General features: G+C 39.7%; 1 protein-coding gene across 7 annotated transcripts in view; it reads left to right on the top strand.

Annotated features, from left to right (window-relative positions):
• Nucleotides 1-23,205, top strand: part of MCTP2 (multiple C2 and transmembrane domain containing 2) — a 189,025-nt gene that overhangs the window by 51,663 nt on the left and 114,157 nt on the right. For 6 of the 7 annotated variants that reach the window (XM_068537524.1, XM_068537521.1, XM_068537515.1 and 3 more), the window contains 4 exons: nt 7,090-7,254; nt 9,533-9,663; nt 18,971-19,157; nt 21,843-21,936. In XM_068537524.1, the coding sequence (XP_068393625.1) occupies nt 7,090-7,254; nt 9,533-9,663; nt 18,971-19,157; nt 21,843-21,936 (577 nt within the window). Of the gene's footprint in view, nt 1-7,089; nt 7,255-9,532; nt 9,664-18,970; nt 19,158-21,842; nt 21,937-23,205 lie in introns of those variants that run through there. The other variant, XM_068537529.1, reaches the window with a different exon arrangement.

The following is a 23,205-nucleotide window of genomic DNA, read 5'->3' as shown; positions in this document are numbered from 1 at the left end:
ATCTATCTATCTATCTATCATCTACCTATCTATCCAGCTACATATCATGACGTGCTTTGTGACCAGAGCCCAGGTGAGAACCAGGAGGAAGACTGGATGATTGTTTTGTCTGTCATATAGTTTTGGGTTGAGAAGAAGCTGCTCAAACTGGAAGAGATGCCACTCCTCCCACCTTACTGGTAAATGCCCTCTGTCACTGTACCTTTCTCTAGGTGAACCCATGTCCCTTATTTCACTATGAGCCCAGGAAGTAGCACAAGCAAAACCCCTTGTAAGAAGTGTGGTCCACTTGTAGAACTAAAGTGAGAGTATTGTGCCTGGACCACTTTCCCAACTAATAGAATGCTTTTTGTTTGTTTGGTTCTTTTTCATTTTGACACATTCTTTACTCAAGTGCCCACCCTTAGTAATACCTTTTACTTTTTTGTTTTCTTGGTTAAATTTGAAGGATTGGAGAATGGTATACCCCAAGCAGCCATATACATCCATATACCTATCTATCTCTATCTGCTCATCTATATATCTACCTAATTTATTTGTCTGTCTGTCTATATGCCTATCTCTCTTTCTACCTACCTACCTACCTACCTACCTGCCTGCCTATCTATCTAGTAGTGACACTGCACGGGCACACTTCTAAATATCTTAACCCCGATGCTTCTACTGCCTTGTTATGAAGTCTAGGTCAGCATTACCCTGAGCAGAATGGTTTCTAGAGGCTTTCCTCATTTCTGTGGGCTTCAGTCATGCTCACGTAAGACCTTGGATCTGTTAGAACTCTCAAACCTTGTGTGTCTCCAGCCCAGAAGAACAGAGCCACTTCCTTCGTAAACTTTGCATCAGATCTCTCCTCTCAGTGACATTAGATTCAGTTTTGGCCAAAAAAAAAAAAAAAAGCCTCTCACTGAGCACATACTGTATTGTCAGGAGCGCTGTCCTGAGAATTCGGAGACAAGAGTTGGCCATCATAACTGATGAGGGATTAGGAGAGATGAGAGTAAGGAGGTGGGAGTATTCAGAGACTAGGCCCTTATCTTGGCTTTACAGGTGGGTGGGGTGGATTGAAGGCTGGGGACCGAGAAAGCTGGAGTGAATCTCACCAGATGAGAAGGAGGAGGAAGTGAACTGAGACAGGACATTTATAAAATAATGTGGTGCATGGCAAGTGCTCCAAATTCTTTGTTATCAGTTCCAAAGGGGAGCCCCTGGGCCAACACCATCAGCGTCACCTGGACATTTTCTGAAATGTGGATGTTGGGCCTCCATTTCAGGCCTCTCAGATCAGAAACTCTGGAAACGGGGCCCAGCCATCTTTTAGCAAGCCTTCCAGGTGATTCGGAAGCATAGTGATATTTGAGAGCCACTGGTGAGGACTAGGGTACGGCGTGGGATGCTAGGGAAAGTAGGAGGCAAAGCCAGGGATGTAAGAGGGGCAGGCCTTGTAGAGCAGTGGGGAGCACTGCTAAATCTTAGGTTTGGCTGGGATTAGGGTGAGGCGGGTGAGGTGCCTGGGGTGTAAAACATGAGAAGGCACTCGGGCTCAGGGGCCAGCCCTGCGCTTGCAGAAGCCTGAGAGTGAGCACCTCCTTAAATGTTTCACCCCGAATGCCTCACTTGCCTCACCCTAGTCCCAGTCTCGTATAGGGGTGCCCTTGACCTATTTTAAGTGAAGGAGAGACATAGAAATATGGAACACAGAAATGAAGGCCTGTGGGATGACACATGTGAATCAAGAGATACTAGTTGATGAATATTATCATATATGAGCCCAGCATTTAATATTGAGCTTCCTAGAGGTCAGGGCAAAAAGGAAAATCTTGTTAAATCACATGGCCTTCATTTTTTTCCCCCCTCAGTCCAGACCCCTGAGAATCATTGGGTATTTATGGACTTTATCAATTTTTAAAAATCTTCTCTTAGTCTAATTTTTTTTTTTTAATTAATTATTTATTTTTGGCTGTGTTGGGTCTTCGTTTCTGTGCGAGGGCTTTCTCTAGTTGCGGCAAGCGGCGGCCACTCTTCATCGCGGTGCGCGGGCCTCTCACTATCGCGGCCTCTCTCGTTGCGGAGCACAGGCTCCAGACGCACAGGCTCGGTAGTTGTGGCTCACGGGCCTAGTCGCTCCGCGGCATGTGGGATCTTCCCAGACCAGGGCTCGAACCCGTGTCCCCTGCATTGGCAGGCAGATTCTCAACCACTGCGCCACCAGGGAAGCCCCTAATTTTTATTTTTAAGTTCAAACATTGAGTGAGGATATTCCCTTTTAATTAAAAAAATAATATAATCCTTTTATAGCTAATGTCTGTGCATACAGATTATTCATATCCTTGGGACTGTGAAATAGTTTTCATCTATAAATATAAATCTCATCTTTCATGTCCATGCCCCTGTGGGAAATTTAAAAGGCTTCCTTTATATCCTATGCAAAAATGTTTGTGTAGTTCTAGGAGAATTTATGCCTACAGGGTTCTCTTCAGATGATATAAGGAGCTGTCGAGTAGCAGCTTTCTGGAAGCCTGTTGCATGAATGTATGGCTCTTCTCATGTCATGCTATAAAAGCTGTTGACAATGAGCAGTAGTTTTACATGTTGAAAAAGCTTGGAAGGAATATTTCAGGGAAACCTTTTATAGACTGAATGTTCTCCCTTAGTTTTTCTAAGCATTGCCAACATAGTTGGAATCTTGCTTTACTCCTCATTTTGCTTACAAAGTTAGTTCCTTTTTTTTTTTTTTTTCATGCATTTGTCTCCTTGACTCCCTCCTTTCTCACAATGACTCAGGAAAAATAATTAATGAGAGTCAAAATAAGATGGATTGGCAACATCGGAACTCATACTTTTAAATCTCCATCACTGAGATGATCTAAAAGGTACCCATACAGTAATTGGCACCAGTAAGGTAGGCCTAGTACAAAAATCTTGTAAAAACATTTTCTCAATGCCTCTATTTTTTTAAAAATATTTATTTATTAATTTATTTTGCTGCACCAGGTCTTAGTTGCAGCATGCAGACTCTCAGTTGTGGCATGCATGTGGGATCTAGTTCCCTGCCCAGGGATCAAACCCGGGGCCCCTGCATTGGGAGCACGGAGCCTCAACCACTGGACCACCAGGGAAGTCCCGCCCCTATTTTTAATTTTAATTTTTTTTAACGTTTTGGTGTTTTTTGTCACCCAAGGGAGTGCTTTGAATTGTTACCCTGTGGTATTGGTCGGCATAGTTAGTTATGGACTGTGGCATCACTGAATATAACATTGCTTTGCTTTTGATAACTGCAGGCTATGGCCCCAGCTCCTGGACTCTGTGCCATCCTATCAGGATCCTTCTTTACTCCTGAACTCTCTGCTATTCTTCCTGGCTTGGGACGGACAGGAGGCATCGAGCTGACATGTCCACTATCCCAGGGTTTCCTTTGTAGCCACGCCAGGAATCGGGGTACTGGAGTCCACATTGCTGTCTTCACAGCATGCTGCTTGGCCAAAATCCTCAAATAATGCATGTCGCCAAGCTACAATCTGTTTTTTATGTTCCAGGAAGGAAAATCTATTCACTGTTTTGAGAGTCTATTCCTAGATCAAAAACTCCTGAGAATTCTGCACGTGTTGGAAGTGAGCAGACGCTCCACAGCCTATACTTTCAGTCTCTCTCCCTTTCTTCCCTTCCTTCCTGCGAAATTTTCGTGACCTGGAAGTATATTAATGTTTTGGAATCTGTTTCATTTTTACAAAAGCTAATATGTTTCTAAGTTAAATATCACACCTTGTTTTCACTAGTCATAACTAAGTTGCATGTTTCAAAAGAAAGTCACTTTTTCTGGGTGTGGATTTGGTGGGGTGAGGGCCAAGGAAGAGAGCCTATGAATGAATCCACATAGAAATAGTAAAAGGTTCTGACCCTCTGGGAGGAAGGAGAAAAATAACAAAACCCTGATGTACTATATTTTATCCATTATGTCTGCTGAGAAATTAGGGTCGGGACCCAGAAGCTTTGCTCTATCTCCTGGTGTTTGTTTCAGCTCAGGTGGGGTGGGTTTCTCCTTTTGATGGGTCATTTCCTTCTCTCCTTTCACATTCCAAACTGCATTAAGATGACAAATTTCACATATAGGGCTCGGGCACAGTCATGAAAACCTGAGCTATTGAGCTAACAGAGTGAGTGCAGAGGAGTCGATTTATGGTGGGGAGAAAGGGAGCATTTGAGAAGCACAAAAGATTTGGATAGCCCAGGTCTGCATGAGAGCACACATGGGATGGCCCGGATGCCGCCCACAACCACAGACCCTGCTCTTAAGCCTCATCACAAGTCTCAAAGGTGGAAGAGAAATGCGAAAGTAGTTAAGAAACGTCTTAAAACTCATACTCATATCCTAGACTGCATCGCTTGCAAATGAAACCTTTTTTTGGACATAACCTTATAGTGGGCTTTGCAGAAATACTTAGGGTGAAATAAGTAGAATAATGGTCCTGTGTCCTTTTCTATCTGTGAACTGTGCGATAAATACGTCTCTTTTCCTACCCCGCTTTGAGTAAGGAAAAAAAAAAAAATCTTGGACAGCAAAGAGCAAGTCCATCACATCAAACATGACTGTGTTAAATACTAAAATGTTCAAAGTCCGACTGAGATAGATAAAGGCTTTGATGGAAAGTGGATATTTCCCAGGGACATTGCAAGCAATAATCCAGATGTTAGAGTGTAATGCAACGAGTGTCCGTGGATAGATCAGGAGCTCCAGCCAAGCCGGGCCTGATGTAGGCCTTTTGCCTTGCCCTCCCATGCTGTTCCGCCATATGGAACCTATCTCTGGGCCCCCTTAATAACCAGCTTTGGATTCCATTTTCACAGAGCTCATAGAGCTAAGTGGGGCTGTTTTATGGACAAGTTAGAAGCCTTTCCAAGATAAACATCCAATTTGAAATTAGGACATACCAAGCCGCAAAATTATTTTAGGGCATATTTCATGGAAGCACTGCCATTTTTCTTAGGCAATTGCCAGACTGTAGGATGCCCTTTGATCCCTTGTGGACATTACTCCCTTCTTTATAAAAAGGATTTTGAAATAGTTGCAGTGTTTAGGGAGGAATATATCTGTCGGAACTTTGAAGCATAGCCATGGGACAGGTCATGCTTCAGCTTGTTGGTTGGCAAGTCGAACTTTAAGAAGAAAAAAACATAAAAAAGGAAAGTGCAACAGGATATATGAATCAAAATCTCATTTTCTTTTTAAAGATAGAAATTTTCAGCCCGTGTGCTTACTAAGCTAGAGAATGTATTAAGTGTATCTACATCTGTATGCACACATATAGATTATATACATATTTATATATGTATTTGTCTATATATTGTGATGGTGTGCATTGTTTTTAGCAAATATAAAATTACTTAACTTTATTTCATAAACCTTCATTATTGAATATATTCTGTCCACAACCCAACTGCAAATAGAAGTTAGAGAAAGAATTGTTCATGTTTTCCAAAGGAGAGGGTTTTTTTCTTTTTTAAAAAAATTACTTATTTTCCCATCTCCCTTTCCTGCTCTGTTTCAGCACCTCCAAACCCTTGTGCGTGTGTGTGCATTTGTGTGTGTGTGCATTTGTGTGTGTGCATGTATGTGTGTGAATTCCAATTTCAAGAGAAAAGCAACACAGATATGAAGTTGGGAGTACAGATTTCCTTAAAAGTATTTTGTTTAAGGAAATCATAAAATGATCCAAACACTTGGCATTATTGCATCATTTATTAAGGGTGGTGGAGTGACCTGTGTTGGATGAGGTAAGCTGGCGTGTAATTAACATGGCACTGACATACTGTTTGTTGTGACAAATTGTGACTAACTGGTCATCAAACCGAGCAAATTGATGCCTAAATGATCTCGAAGATAGAGTGAGCAGATGACAGGAATGAATATATAGTGTTAGAAATTCATTGCTTTACTATGATACTCGACACCATCTACCTTCTTCAGCCCATTTATTTCTCCCTCAAATCAAGCCGTCCACACTCGTGCCATTTCACTTATTGAACGGAGAACGTGAATGAACTCCGCCAACTGAATGCAGCCTGCAGATCGTGTCGGGGATCCTCACTCAAACAAACTAACCATAAAAAGACACTGTTGAGACCTTCAGGGCATTTAACAGTATTAAAGGAATCATGGTTACTTGTGTTGAGTGTGATCATGGCATGGTGCTTATGTAAAAACAAACAAGGATTTTGCTTTCAAATATTTCAGGCAGAAAAAAAAATAGTGAAGGGATAGGTGAAATAAGGTTGATAAAATGTCGAATCTGATGAATAAGCACATGGAGGTTTGTTGTTCTATCTTTGTGTGTGTTCGAAAATTTACATAATGGAAATTAAAAATAAAGTGTGCTTGGCCTCTTTATAATTTAATAATAGGGGATATTTGCCTTTTTCTATATTCTGTTTAAGATGTGTGTGAGTAATACAATGTAGAAAAGGAAAAAAAAATAAGGTAACAAGTTACTGAACCCCTACTGGGTCCCAGCCATGGGGCAGTGTTCTTTATGCAGCCTTCCCTCTGCAAAGCTCATCTGGCTGGCTAGCCGATTACGGGCTATATCTGGAGTTGTGGATCTCACAGTGGTGTTAGGCTTTTTAGTTGTAGCCCAAGGAATAAAGGGAAGTGGGGACAGATTCAAGTGTGAAGGATAAATTCAAAACCATAATTTCTAAATGCCCAGAGGTATTTTGTTTCCCTGAAAAGCAATGCCTGGTTCTTATATCTCTGTTTCCCAGAATGCCTTTCTTCCCTTCCTACTATTAAAATAGCCAAAGGCCCAGCTGAAGGATTCCTACCAAAGAGCACATCTAGGTGGGAGTACAGGCCAGTGCCAAATGCAAGTGTTGTTCGAATTCATGCTTTGCTATATGTTTCAAGTCCAATGCTTGAGAAGGAAGTCACATAACTGTGATTGCAGGTTTGCAAAGCCAGTGAAGAATATTAACACTTTTACCAGGCAGGGAGTGCTATTTCTAATCAAATATTGAAAGCTGGAATTCCTCTGATCACCAAAGTCACACTCAAGAATTATCAGCAAGTTTATATGTTATCTTTATTTTTTGCTTTAGCCCTCTTTGATACGCAACCTCCGGCTCTCAGAGTCCTTGAAAAAGAACCAACTCTGGAACGGGATTATAAGTATAACTTTGTTGGAAGGAAAGAATGTCTCAGGAGGAAGCATGACAGCGATGTTTGTCCAGTTAAAACTGGGAGATCAGAGGTATAAAAGTAAGGTAAGTTCTGTCAGTTCCTTAAGTAGAACAATATCTTTAAGATTAAAACAATGGAAAAAAAATGTTTTCCCACTCTAAACTTTGCAAGAACAGAATTTATTTTTAACCCTCCTAACTGTATTAGGAGCATCCCAGAAAACAAAATAATTGTATAGGTGCAGTCTATTAATATGGGTATTTGATTGCTTAGTATAATCTATTTTAATATACTAAACTGGAGCTAGAGAAAGCTTATTAAGTAATAGATTTGAATGCATGGCTTATTTTTGTTTTGAAAATAAGCAAACTATGTTTCAGAGAATGAGGGAAAAGGATTATTAAATGCGTTCAAAATCGTATAAAAATAAAATGGTATACTATGTTATAGTTGGATTAAAATATTTGAGTTAACTAAACATGTTTTCAAAATTATGTACTCTGGGCTTTCTCTAACTTGTTGGTATGAACACTAAAAATAGACATCTAGTGCTGCTGGGGATTTTTTTGCTGTGATTTTTTAAACTATCTAAAAAGTATTAAAAGTGATTTGTTTTGACCAAAGGTAATGGCTTTTTTTAGCCGTCTTTAAAAATCAATCATCTTATTCTGCTGATCCAACTTCCATTTAATTTTTAATCTCAGTAATTTGGTGTGGTTTTTATTTCAAAAACACTAGTCTCCAAACCATGGTAATTAATTAGTTTTACATAACTGTCAGACAGAAATATTTCCTATGTTTTATGGATTGAGGGAACTAGGGTACTTGAAAGTTAAGTCATTTGCCAAAAGCCACATAGGAAGAAAAACATCAGTGGAAGATTTTGAAAATAGGCCTGAGGATATTTGCAGTTTGGGCTTTCTAGTGTAGAGGACTTAACTGAAGCAGACTAGTTAGAAAATGATTTAGGGGGGCAAGAGGTTTTCTCTGCTGCACAATTTTCAGTGCAAAATCAAATATGAAATGTCATTTACTCCAGCACAAGGAGTAGAGGATTGAAGCTCATACTGAAGAATCGTTTATTATAAGAAATGCAGAAAATTGAAGACAAGTTACAGCAGAAATATACAGATAATTATTTTAACCAGGCAGTTTTAGGCTGTACTTCACAGTGAGTATATCCAGGATGACCAAAGCTCTCCACTAAGATTCCTTTAACGATCCAGGGTCAGGGTAAGGATTTATAGAAAAATTATTCATCACTAAGCACACGTACCCTTTTAGACTAAGGTGAAGTGTAGAATTAGTCCAGTATCTGCTACGTTCCCCCTTGGGGAATATTGCACTTAATTCGTGGTCTAATAGGTTTTTTTTTTCTTCATGGTTTCAAAATGCTGTGATCTGCTATATTTAAGCCCAATGATGATGAAAAACAGCGTAAATGATGTTACGTGATGTTGGCTGCAGCTGAGGTCTGAGCAGTCCCTGTTTTCTCACACGGGGATACTTGGCCCCAGGATTTAATAGTTGGCCCTGAGGTCCTGATTCTTAGTGGCCTGCATTTTTGCTCACTTTTTATTCACAAATTGAATCTCTGTGTAAATGAAACAAAAATGAAAGTCCTGCCCATGAATCAAACACACAAGCAATTTGAAATCACTCTCGGAGAACACAGGAACACTTGTGGAGTTTTCAGACCACATTTGTTAATCTTTAGGTTTGGGGCGCAGTGGAATTTCATAGTCTTCCTCTCATTCTAGTGACTGGATTCAGTAAACTTGGATTTAAAAATAGGCAGCGGCCTACAGGTTACGGGTTTCTCATGTAATGCATCTGACAGATGTTAATTAAGACCCCAGACTGTTAATTCACATAGTTCTTAAGCCAGCGCTGAATGGATGTGCCAATAAAAATGTTACTTCCATTTGATTAACCAATTAGTAGTATCTTTTGTAAGAGAGAACAACTGTAAAATGTCTACTGAGATATAATATTGTATAGAGAGCATATCTCAATAGTCATTATTGTGTGTGTGTAATAAATATTATATAATAAATATATATATATATCAAAAGTATGTATTTTATATATATAAAATTTATGGTTTCTTTTGGGATAACAGTGTTTCTCCAAATTTGGTGGATAAATTAGTGAATCTGGGGAGTCAGCTAAAAGAGTATGATGTTTTGCCAATTCCCGAAACCTTGAAGTCCCTTTCGTTTCCAAAAAGAAAAGTTTAACTTTATAAGAGCAATCGTAACCATAATTATGATCTCCTGCTGTTTAAGAAATGAATGTGTAGTTGCTGTAGCAATGAATGCCATTTTAAGAAAATAAATATTATAACTGCATGTTTTCTAGACACTGTGTAAGAGTGCAAATCCGCAGTGGCAGGAACAGTTTGACTTTCACTACTTCTCTGACAGGATGGGCATTTTGGACATTGAAGTGTGGGGAAAGGACAGCAAAAAGCACGAGGAACGTCTGGGCACGTGAGTCTGCTCTGCTTTCTAAACGGTGGGAGATGTGTCTACATGAGGCTGGTCTGAGGGAATATCTTTATCTGTTTGAGCTTAGAATAAAACCTCATATCCCCACCCCCCCAAGGAGCCATAAGTTAGCTGGACCCTAACCTGGGGAAAGTTTTTTCAATTTTTTAATTTAGTATTGATTACAACAGAAGAAAATTGTATGTGCCAGGAATTCTCTAAAGAAAGATAATGTACCATCTCACACTCTTTGGGAAATGTTGGTATAAATGTCCAATGCACCCTATGATTTGGGTTTTGCTACTTAGTGAAATACCATATAATTTAGTAACACTGTGAAGCTAGGTGTCCCAAATTGATGGAAACTTTTCGGTGTCCTTGATGAACTTTGTGGCAAATCATAATGAAATCTATTGAGGCCAGATTTGTTTTATTTCTTTACTTTGGACCTTCCCAACTTAATTGAGGGGCTCACTCGTACATAACGAAAAATACTGTAAGTACTATAGCTTCCTTATAGGATTGTAGTAAGAATATAGTTAAATGCAATTGTGCCTGCACTGTGGCTGCTCCAGTTTAAGCATGAAGGAGATGCTGGTGGAAGCATACATCTCTGATCTTTCTGATAGCCCTGCAAGTTCGCGGTATTATTTTTGTTTTATAGATGAGGAAATGGAGTGCAAGAGGTTTGCAGACATCTTCGCTGTAGACTTCAGAGCAGCGAGTGCGAGAGTCAGGATTCTGTGTTTTCAAAGACCAAGTTTTTCCCACCAAACCACTGCCTTTTGTTCAGCCCATATACATACAATTTGTCCACCAATCCTAAGTAGAAGCATTTAAAGGGCTCTCAACAGCTGTTTGTGGTCTTTTTCAAACCAAGTTCTCTGGAACCCTGGGTTCAGGGAGATGCCTTGGGGTCACCCTTGGAGAACGGGGGTCTCCTGAAACCAGAGCGTCTCCACTTTTACCTGTGCTCTACATTGGTAGAGCTCCATTCGAGGGAAGAGCTTACTGCTGAAAATGAAAGATTGAAAACACTCATCCAGTAGAACGCCTTCATTTTATAGTTGAGGAAGTCCAGAGGCCCAGAGAAGTCATGTTTTTCCATCAGCAAGGAATTTAGGGGCAGAAGTGGGATGAGCCCCAGCTAACCCGATACCTGATGCAGTGCTTTTTCTGTGTAAAACACTTAGCGAAGCCTGGTGCACGGAACGTCAGCTCTTTTTGCTGCTGTTACCCTGTCCCACCTCAGTGGCTCCTCCTGAGATAGACAGGTGGGAGTTCGGAGGCCCAAGCTTCTCAGCAGAGGCACCTTGTCTCATGGGACGGCCGGGCATGTTCCAGGTGCCTAATAAACCTGGCTCTCACCCACCTGATGCCAGCAACATTCCCCAATTATCCTGGGGAAGACACACACACACACACACACACACACTGACAGCTCATGCACACATGTCCAAACACCTGCTAGGAGAGCAACACTGCCACGGACTGAGACATGGGTGCTTTTCCCTGCACGTGTCATGGCCCTGGTTACATTGCTTTGCACAGCCCTCTCATCCCCAGCTCTGTGCTGAGCTAGCAGGTAGTAGCCGTGCTTCCTTGGAGATCTCCAGGGCCAGGTTTGTGTTTTTGGGTACCAAACTAGGTCATGTCACACTCTCCAGTCCAGGAGAGAGGTCTTCCTGTGGTCAATCACAGATTTTGCCTGTCAGATGCCTTACTAGTCTCCCCCCAACCACCACCCCCCAACACCATGGGGTAACTGAGACACCTCAGAGTCTTCCCAGTGTCTCCCACCCTGGCCACCACCGTGACACCCCAGTGCCCTGCCAACACCCATGGTAGGAGGATCAGAAACTTTGTGCTAGCCAGCAGAGCAGGAATAAGTCACGTAAATGCACAAATGCAGAGAACTCTGTGTCCCAAAGCGTTATCTGAATGGTGGGAATTTGGGCCCCCAGTGATGGATGGCCAGCGTGTTATTTTAGTAGGTGCAGAAAATAATGGCCTTTCATTCTGCATGTCATTGTGCTGTTATGTTTCCTTCACATAATAGGAAACGCTTTTCCAAATGAGTGTTAAGTTTCTTTACAGACACAAAGAATAATTGGAGATGTCCCTCTTATGCCATGTTTTGTCATTTGGGTCTTCATTTATTATTTGAGCTATTTCCTGTTTGTAACTTAGCCGTATACCTGCCCCAGTGGTCATTCTGTCCTTCCTTTTCATGGATTTTAAAGGATTTTTTTTTTTTTTTTTTTTTTGGTATCCTTTTCCTTTTTCCTCTCCTAAGGTACAAAAGATAACAAAAGTATCTCTTGGGAGTTGGCTACACAGCATTACCCTGAGTGAACTTCCAGGTGGGGTGAGACTTACCCTAAAATACATACTTCTTGTCAGAGTTAAAAGAGAGATTGTGCTGGCATATGCGTATCACAGACCTGTTACTTACTGTTCCTTCTTATTTAAAAATGTTCACTTATTGTTTTCCTGTTCTTTGTTGTAATTCTAAGGCTCAGTTATTTTATCTCCCAACTGTTGGGAAATACCTTTTTGCATGAGAAGGGTCTTTGACAATGTTGAATGAGTCATGACTGTCCTCAGACCTATGTCATATTTTGTGTTTGGATAACACCTTGATGCTGGTAATTTAAAGTTCTGCATGGCCTAAGAAAGTCCTCTGCCAGGCAGTTTGATGTGAGGGAAGGAACACCAGCCTTTGAGTTGTACTTCCTGGGCTGGCTTGTAACCACAGCATTTGCTAGCTGCGTGACCTTGCCAGTGACTTTCCTTGTGGTTTTCTATTTGTGTAATGGGGTTTTCCACCAATTTGCAGGTCATCATGGCAATTGGCAACAATGTCTCTTGTTGGTAGCTATTATTATTCCTATTAATTTTGAGATTTTTTTTTCTGGATGGTAACTATAGATCCCCACAACATTTGCAACTAAAATTCTGTCATTTAAGTAACTGAAACACTAGTTAAAATTCAGCATATTTTTGTTTCTTCAAAACAGGAGAGACATTTTTTATATTTTTTGGTAGAAGTGAGCCGTCACTGTCTTCCAGGACATGGTGGGAAGGACATTCGTTGACTGGAGATCTGAGCAGTGTCGATTAGCCTGAACAATACTGGGTTTTGTAGCTGTGGACAGAAAGCTGGAGTAGTGGTCAGTCATGTGAAGAGAAATCATGTTGGCATTGGTGGGTTGCTAGCTTGGTGATGGTTCAGGCATGGCCCACCCCCTCCTGGTAGCCAGCCTCCCCCAGGCTCTCCTGAGTCACGGGGAACTTTCTGAAATCCCTTGTGTCATGGTGCACCTGTGGGCTTCCACTGAGCCACAGGTAACTCCTGAGGAAGTCAGGGCTGGTGAGATGAAGGTGCTTGGGCAAATCCAACACCCCTCCCAGACCAGGGTGCCTACTAACTCAGCTGTTTGTTCATGGACCAAAAAAAGCCAGTCTTTTGAGTCCATCAGTGGTCTAGAGACAGAGAATTTTTAGGGAGGAGTAAGAAATAAAGCTAAATATAACCTGCCCCAACTTTTAAACAAAATGGCAAGAGTAGAAACACAGATTAACCCCCTTGTCAACCTGTGCCATTTCAACATGATCGTATCATTTTCTTAAAGTATATTTTACATTTCCCTGTGATTCCGGAGATTAATTTGTCACAGAATATTCTAGACTTAATTTAGTTTGGAAACTTAAGAATGAGAATGCACAAGCTCATTTTAACTGGGCTGCCTCAGAGCCAATCCTCAGCCCCACGCGGTGCCTCAGAAAGTGACTCTGACGTGCTACCGGTTTACTGGTGACTCTGGTGCAGAGGAGAATCAGGGCTAGAGGATTTCTTTGGATAGTCTGCACCCCATGTCGCTGATCTGCTCTTACAGCCAGGCATGACGCAGCCGCCATTTTCTTCCCGTTCACCCCCTTCCTTAGCCTCTGAGATGTACAGCTTTTAAAACTCTAGCACCCTTTTCTTCCCCTTGCATTTAAGTGAAAAGCTGACCAGTCTATAATATAAAGCATAGAATTATGGTAATGAATAAGAGGTTAAAAGCTATCATGGCAAGTGGAACTTAAGCAGGTTTGGCTAACTGATATGGTAAAATTATGTGTTGGAATTAAAACATTAAAATGCGGTGGGATTAATGGAGAAAGACAGGAACAGGAGGTCAGAAACAACGCTAAATCAGCACATTAACTGCCTGTGGGCCAGAGGGGCTGGCTTTAATATATGCAGAGAAAAAAAAAAGCTTGCAGAGGAAAGAAAAAAAAAAAAAAAGTAATTTAGTCCTTGTTTCCTCCAGGTGAATAGAACCACAGGCCTTTCAATCTGGGAGGCACCTAGTACATATATTTATTTCCCTTTCTTTAGGTAGGGGAGGAAATAGACACTACAGAATATTTAGTTGGTTAACCAAAAAAACACTGACTTTATAATTTGGAGTTTTTGACTTGGAATTTTATTTTGCCACTGGCATGCATTTGTTTGTTTGTTCATTTTATTGAACAAATGTAGAGCACATCGTGTATCAGACATCCTGCCAAGTGCTGGGGGTTCGGAGGTGGATTCTGTCCTCAGGCATTAGGTTGTGGGCAGCGTCTTGGGGGTGGAAGGGCAGCTTCCTGGAAGAAGAGAGTCTAAGCTGAGACCTGTAACATGAGTGGTGGTTAGCCTGACAAGGAGGAAGAACTTTCCAGGAAGATGGGACCACATGGACAAAGACTTAGAGAGGAGGGAGAACACATTCTGAGAAACTTGAAAGGGATGAGAAGGGTGGGTGATGTCATGCGATCAAACTAGAGAGGAAGGCAGGAGTGAGGTCACAAAACCATCGGATTCCATGACCTGCAGATGAACAACAGTGGCTCCTGGCTAGACACAGATGCATTAGTGCTCTGCTACTTTATGTTCCTAATGCAAAGCTTGTTATCGTAGTGGAGCTCTTTCGGACTGAATGGTGTAAGTTCTGACTTCGGAATGAGGATTTCCTGGTCACCTAAGGGCCAGCGTGTAGCACCTGCTGAATGATGGCCCAGATGTGGTCACTCCCCTTGCCTGTGGAGTCACACATGATGCCACGGGAATAGACCTAATTTGCTAGTGCTCATTACTCATGTGTTTTACATGGATGCCCTGAGCACGTGTTTTCCACATTGTTTCCTCAGATAGAAGAACAGTTTTATAAGTTTTATTGCTTTATTGGTTTTTGTTAACAAACATGTCTTTAGATATGTTGGCCAGAGTCTCGTGGGCTATGGTGAGTTAAAAGTTATTTTTTCTTTTAAATTGTTCTTAGGTCAGTATCTCTTGATACCTTTATCAGTGTGTTTGTACTGTCAGTTACCAACCTGGGAAAAAATTTTTAAATACTTCCATCTCTATAATTCACCACAGCTGAATGATTGGCATTTCTCTAGGTTAGGGGTCAGCAAACTAGGGCCCATGGGCCAAATGCAGATGGCTGCTTGTTTTTGAATAAAGTTTTATTGGAAAACAGTCTTGTTCATTTGTGTACATTGTCTATTACTGCTTTCATGCTACAAGAGGAGAGTTGAGTAGTTGCAATAGAGACCAGGTGGCCAACAAACTAAAAATATATTTACTGTCTTGCCCTTCACAGAAAAAATGGTCTTAGTGCCTATCACTTATTAATGTTGGTGTGGTTTTTAATGATAATTGGAACATTCATTATGAGAGCCTTTTAAACCACATATCTGAAAACTGAGTTTATTTTTCAAAGAAAATTTGCATCCATAGTAGTAAGCTCAGTTTTCATCAGTGCTCATATAAGGTTGCCATTTGGGTAGAGTTTGGGAAGAAACTTAGGGGGTACAAAATGGAAGAGAAAGAGAATATATAACAACACCTGTAAAATTCTGGAATCAATGAGTGAGCAAGTATTGTTTATAAGAATGAGAAGGAAGGGAGGAGGAGGAAGAGTTTTGATTTGCCCAGGAAGCTGGGCTGGATCTCTTCTCCTAGGCATTCTTAGGGGCCAACCCTGCACTTTTCCCGGAACTGGTAACTAAACAGTTAACAGAAAGCCTTGGGAAAGAACAGCAGATTCTGTAGTGCTTCAGTAGCAACGAGAAAGAATGAAGAGACTGACCAAATCATTTAGTACTTTCTCAGGGTAGAATCTGGTACCCTATAGAAAATTAAGGAAGCAGCCCAGAGTCTCCTTTCAAGATTTTTTATATTAAACATGTCTTTGATGAATATATTTCAGAATGATTATATCTTAAAGATTTTAGAGGATTTATCTTTACTTGAGCCTAAAGAAAGCCATTTAGTTTACATGATACTTAACCTTTCTTTAGAAGATTCAATGAGTCTTGTGGTAAAAGTATTCTGAAATTCTGGAAGAAAAGTCCTTACATTTTTTTTTTTTTTTCTTCTACTGCTTTTGCTGATCATACAAGCTAGTTCCTAGCTTGGGGTTAATGTAAATATTTCTTCAGCCTCTGGCTAACCTCCCGAACATTCTGGTTCTCCTTCAGATGTGAGGATGAGCTGAAGCCGTGGGGGCTGAGATTGCAACAGAGAAAAATGGGAGGCCTGGAGGAAAGGGTTTTGTATGAGATTCATTTCTTCTTTCTCCCGTCTTTCCTTCTTTCTTCCAGAATGTGAAAATGAATGGGGAAGCCAGGTGGATAGAGCAGTTCAGTTCTAGAAAGTTTATAGAACGTCATCCTTAGAGCGGGTGGTTAACACTAGGGAGAAGGTAGCTTTACATTAATTCATAAGACTAAAGACATCAGTGTTTTAAGAATCAATTAATTCATATGATGGGGCAGGGACCCTAAGAAACTGGGTCGTCATCTATGTGCAGAAGGATCAAGGTTTAATTTTGATTGACCTGATGCCTATGTATCAATTTAATTTGCTCTTTCAAGTCACTAAGAAAGTAAAAGTAAGTATTTGATTGAATTCACTCATTAGTTAACTGGGAACGTAGAATCCATTAAGTTTGTCCTGAAATCCCCCATCTGGTGTTTATGGGGCTCTTTTATCTGAAATAGGCAAGGCTATGTTCTGTGCAGGGTTTCTTTCTTCGTTATCGAAATAATCTTTAAAACTGAGATAGGTGGAAAAGTTTCACAGTGGGCAGAAATGACTGAAAAGTTTGTGAAAATGTGTAATTTCTGAGACAAAATTCAATATTTAGTTTGCATTTCATCTGGGATGTGATTCACACTTGTTTAAATTAATAAACTGCTCTGTTCAAGTAAGCTGTGCCTTTAGACAGTCAGGAAGAGGGTGCAAAGTTATTGTAAATATGCTAATATTGCTTACAGTCTAGATGACTTTTTAGAATTACTGTCAGGTCCGTTTTGAATTATCCAAGAAAAAAATTATTATTGCCTCATTATACATCATTTTTGACTCCCAAATATTATTTGCTCTCAGAGATCCTGTAACTTTTCCTTTGTTCAGAAGATAAATAAAACCACCACCACAACAAAAAGGTAAACTTCAAAGGACAAAAATGCCATTATTAATGATATTAAAATGAATGTGTCATAAATAGGTAGGTTATTGCTACTTTGGACTAATGAAGATGACCACCAGAGAAAAGTCTTACAAATTCGGATCATTCATCTTTCCGTAAGAAAGAGGTTTATGAAATGAAAGTGTACATAACAGTGGAAAATAATGCTTAGCAAAGTGTTCCTAAGCAGGTGAACTACTGCTATACTTGTTCAGAATTTGCGGGTACTTAGTTTTGTAGAAATGGCACAGTTAAAGCACTTGACCTTTCTTTCCAAGCAAAATTAATTCCCCATTTACATACTTGCTCATGAAATAAAAATATTTACTAACCCCTCTTTTCACAGTAGTGAACTTTAACTTTGAAATATCCCTTATTGTACAGAAAAAAAAATTGTTTTGATTCAAATCCTAGAGGGTTATTTAAAATATATATATATATATATATATATATTTTAACGTGTTTCCAGTAGAAATGATGAATTTATTTCATGCAAAAGCTCTAATTGCCACCTCTTCTAGTCACTGGAATCGCTTTTGGTAATTAGGAAGTAAATACCCACATATGTTTAATTTTATAGGTACATATCACTATTAATTCTATTCTGTGGTAAAAGCTGGTATAGACCTTTAATATTGATATTTCTGGGGGAAGGGATTGCAAGCTTTCTTTTAAATTTATTAAACTGGAGCTTTTTCCATATCCATGTGGCTCAAAATTGTCGTTGCTTTATATATAAAGTAAGTTTACCTATTTCCTGTTATCTGCAAACTTACAAAGTCCATTGATGATTAAGGGTAAGAATCCATTCCTGTCAGACATTCTGAGGCCGTGCTTCCATTTTTTAATAACGTCTTGAATAGTCATCTTATTCAAAAACTAGAGATGGCAAATGAGAATGAAAACCACACACTACCCTCCCTCACTCTACTCAGCCCTGCCTACCTCACCTACCTGCACATAAACAAAGCAAGTGTGGTCCAGGCAATCCCAGACTTTTCGTGTTAAAGCAAATAAATGGCTTAGCACCTCAGCCCCCGCTTATGGGTGTTTGCTTCTGTATTTAAATGCGTTTGAGGTTTTCAACATCACCAGAACATTGACTGTTAAGAGGCGGAAAACATGCAATTGATAGCAGATGGGTGCAGCCTTTTCTGGCAGTGCTGCCGAAATGGGATCAATCAGTAGCACTTCACGCTCCATTTGTCTAACAGAAGCCCACCTGGGGAAATCCTGTGGAACTATGCCTATTAGGAAAACACCTTAACACACTTCTTTAAATAAAAACTCGCCAGTCGGCATTAATCTAGAAGAAAATGGTTTCTCCATTAACCCTCTCCCGCTTGCACAGCTCCTATCTTTTCTTCTTTTTTTGAACCAATGTCTCTTATTCTCTTTGCTGGTAGAAGACCAGCCAAGAGCAGCCCAGAGCAGCCTTCTAGAGCCGGCATCCATAGTGTTGAAACTTTGAAACTCTTTTCTTGCTAGTTCTTGATCTCATCGTTTTTCTGCAGACCTTATTTATCAAAGATCTGCTGCTTCTTGGTTCATTTGCCACTTTCTCCATGCTGCCTTTTCTTTGTTTTTCTTGATCTCTTTCTCTCCTTCATTCAGGGTGTGTTAGGCTGGGATGGAGTGTTAGCAGCCAGGAGAGCCCTTGCAACCTTCACTACTCAACCAGCCCTTGCCCAGGCAGCGTGAGGTTTCATGGGGAGGATGAAATGAAAATCAGGTGCTTTGGAGGTTCAGCAGCTGCCACGCGTTAATCGCTTTTCTGTCTCTGATTCCTGCAACTTTTCCAGGTGTAAAGTGGATATCTCAGCCCTCCCACTGAAGCAAGCCAACTGCCTGGAGCTGCCGCTGGAGAGCTGCCTGGGGACGCTCCGGATGCTGGTCACCCTCACGCCCTGTGCAGGAGTCTCCATCTCAGATCTGTGTGTGTGCCCCTTGGCAGATCCCAGCGAGAGAAAGCAGATCGCCCAGCGATTCGTGAGTTCTTTGCCTTGCTACACCCCCTCCTGACCCCGACACCCACCCCCACTTGTAAGTTGAAACAAAGTCTATGAATTGAAAAACTGCCTCCAAAGAGATCTTTGTCCAAAGTTTAATGGTATGTCTCGTAAAACAAGACATCAGCCCTAGAGGTTAATGCATTAGTGAGAAGGTGACAGTAGATTAGAGTTTGCCTTCCTATTTTAAAAGCCAAAAAAAAGGTATTTGATTTTTTAGTATCCTGGATCTCTTTGGAGAAAATTGAAATCCTCAAGGGGGCAAAAGGTTGTTTAGCATGTCTGTATATGTAAATAGGAATTTTATTTTATTTTTTTAATTTTTATTTTGGAATATAGTTGATTTGCAATGTTGTGTTAGTTTTAGGTGTACAGCTAAGTGATTCAGTTATACATATACATATATCCATTCTTTTTCAGATTCTTTTCCCATATAGGTTACTACAGAATATTGAGTATAGTTCCCTGTGCTATATAGTAGGTCCTTGTTGATTTTCTATTTTATATATAGTAGTGTGTATATGTTAATCCCAAAATCCTAATTTATTCCTCCCCACCACGTTTCCCCTTTGGTAACCATAAGTTTGTTTTCCAAGTCTGTGAGTCTGTTTCTGTATTGTAAGTAAGTTCATTTGTATCATTTTTAGGAATTTTAATATACGTTCACAAAAGTCGCTTTTTTTAAAACCAAATATTAATGTCTGCCATGTTGTAGATACTTTTCTAGAACCTCTTAAGGTCAAGTGAGAAAGCGCTTGTGTCTCATAAAGCAAAGCCAAGCCGTAGACAGGCACGAAAGACTTATTCCATACTACCCTGAATAAGAGCAGTTTGTGATTTTTGCCTAAGTAGTTGCAATTTGCTTAAAAGTCCACTCAGCATTTTTAAATCAAATGGCTTTGTTCTCGTCATTATTTTTTGTGCTCTGGCTTTCTAGGTGTCTTTATTTGCATTCTCGTTTTATTCCATCTTCTTTGTAAATCAATGCATTTATTTTATTGCCACACACACGAAAGGCATGTTTTAGGAAAGTGGCATGGAAGTGAAGCAAAGATGAATCCCTATTTAATGGGAATATTATTCTCAGCATAAACTTCAGTGCCTCCAGACTCCTTCACTGTGCAGGCGTATTGATTAATTGAATAATCCTTTATCTTCAGGAGTACAAAGCCTAGCCACACATCTTAATGACAACACAAGATTCTGCATGCAAGGTTGAAGTACTCTAAAGAAGTTTTGACAAAATCCACTTTTAATATTCTCTTTGATGACTTTAGTTAAGCAAATGAAAATAAAACACTTCCCCAAACTTTCCCATGGATAAATTGCACAATTTACCAAATTCATGAGGAGTGTCATGCATTTATAAGGTGACATTAGGTAAGATCATAATGACTGCTTTGAATAATGTCTCAGGATTCGAGGAGTACTCATTGAAAAGAGATTTGAAAAGCCAGTAATCAAAATAAAAATATCAAGTGTTTTGTTTTGTTTTGGTTTTTTTTGTAGCTAACGAGCTGACCAGCATGCTAGAGGGAAAGATACTGTGTTACAAGACACAAGTTCCAGACTCCTGGATTTGTTTTTTAGGTTTTAAGAATAGGTAATCTTCAAAGGCATTTTGCCTCTAAATTATGAAAGTACTTTATTTCAGATGTTTCCATCTTAGCTTAAACACTAGTTTTTTTCTGTTTGTTTTTTTTAAGATTGAAAATACTGTTTGAAGAAACAACTTCCAAAAGTTCTTAGGAATGGTGCTTCCTAAGGTTTACGTTAGGCAAACCTTAGCTGTTATTAAGCTTTCGTTATTCTTTCCTGAAATGCCTAAATAACAAGGATTTTACTACCCTTCCATAAATCCCTGGGGTCCACTTATCACAGGTTTTTAGTTATCTAATGATGACGGAAATACTATATCCAAAGGTTTGAAAGCAGCATCTTTTTCAGCAAATGTGTTTTGGAGGCATGCAAAGAGCATTTATTTGCTTATCTCTTATCTCATGCACAATTTCGAAAGAATGCAATGTGCGTAGACATCTAAGTATTTCTATACATGCTTAAGAATTATCAGTAGATATATTAGAGCTTTGGCACATGCAAACTAAGAATGAAAGTAAATGTGATTACAGAGCAGAACTAGATGCTCAGTCTCTAATAAGCTGGATGTAACATGGACTAGAAAATTCATTCCATTTCCATCCCTACTCTCTTTCTGGTAGTAATAAGTGTCTACGAAGAGTCCAAGTTTAGTCCTCTGATATCCATAAAGTTTGTTCTAACTAGGTCAGAATAATGTTGCCTTTTCGGGTGATTTAAAAGTTTCATTAAAGAGAAAGGGGGAAAAGAGAATGAATGTAGTTCTACACCCATTTTCCCGGTGGGATGTCTGTACTATCACCAGGGGGTGATGTTAAAAGTAGATTGCATGTGCTTTGTAATTTGTTTATTTTGAAAGGGGAGTTAATTAATTCTCAGTCACTTTTAATCTGGTTGCTGCAAATGCCTAAGTTTCCTGTTGACTGATGCAATGCGCATTGGAACTTTTCTTAGCATTGCATGAGATAGATGATGATAAATCTAGAAGGTACTTCCTATGGGGAGTTTTTGGCATTAAACAGTATATCAGAAAGCTATGTTCATTTGTGATCTACTTTTCTCCCCCCAGTGTTTACAGAACTCCCTGAAAAATATGAAGGACGTCGGCATTTTACAAGTGAAGGTTTTAAAGGCGGTAGATCTCTTAGCAGCAGATTTCTCAGGTATAGAAAAGTTCCATCTTTTTATTCATTTTTATTTATTTCCTGCTTTGTAATGATCCGGTGGCAGAGTGAAATGTTTTACTAAGTAGAAGCATGTACAGAGCAATCATACTCTTTCAGACAGAGTCACAGAAGAAAAAAAGGTGCAGACAACAAGTTCTCTCACTTCACATTTTTTGCAAAATTATCTTTTTCAAGTAATTTTACTACGGTTAGATAATGTGCTAGTCCATTTAGCTTTCAAAGATATTTGTGGTTGATTCGTGTCATGACTTCTTTATTTGTTAAATGTTTGATGAAGCTTTTCTATAGGACCTCAGAAGACAGATTTGACTTCTTGCCTTTTCTCTTGCAGCGCTGTGTGCAGACAGTGTTTTATTCTTCACAGGGTCCTAAATCTGGCTGGCTGGCACTTCTCTGTAACAGTAACCAAAGTCTTGGCCATGGAACCACTTTGCCATTGCCATTGTTTTATACAAAATTTCTCTTGGTGTTTCACTACCTGGAACTTATAGACAGAGGCTGGAACTGACATGCTTTGTGCTGAATTATGCTTGACTATGAGGAGAGTAATCCAAACGTTCCAGTGTATGATCAGAGGATGCCTCTCCGCTCATTGCCTCATTGCTGAATTACCCCCTTGTACTGACTAACAATTTAAGCACCTATATGACAGATGCTATTTACCAAGTAAATTGATGAATATGAAGGCTATTATACAACATGGATCTATCTATTAATGCAGTAGTGCATTTTTGTTGTTGTTGTTATATCATAATTTTAGAATGTGGTCTACTCTCTGTATTTGTGTAACCTCTGAACTTCTGAGTTTGAGGTAGCTCAAACTCTGGAAAAGAGAATGTTAATTAGAAGCACTTTATATTACAAAAATGATGGGATATATGAACTTAGTTTTAAAAAAAGAGTTCTCCCCACCCTCCTTCAAAAAATGAACCAATGGAAATCACTACTCTATAAGCCCCCCCAAATAAGGTGATCTCAATTTTAAGGAAATGCCCAGTGAGTATATCCAAAAATGCTTTTTCAGCCAATATGAATATATTAATTCTCAGGGTTGTGGATGAAATACTTCAGTAATGACTTGTAATATTCATCAGTTTACTTGCAAATGCTTATATAGTCTTAGATTGATTTAGAAATTTTCCTTTTGAAACTTACAGTTTATGAAAACGCTTAATTCAGACGTTTCATGTGCCTTTGACAGAAGTAGTTTTGTCATCACTAAAGCACATGTAGAGATATCGACCA

Source organism: Eschrichtius robustus, chromosome 1 (assembly GCF_028021215.1).
Source record: "Eschrichtius robustus isolate mEscRob2 chromosome 1, mEscRob2.pri, whole genome shotgun sequence".
NCBI lineage: Eukaryota > Metazoa > Chordata > Mammalia > Artiodactyla > Eschrichtiidae > Eschrichtius > Eschrichtius robustus.
The sequence above is the reverse complement of the archived record's forward strand: the minus strand, read 5'-3'. Positions and strand labels throughout refer to the sequence as shown.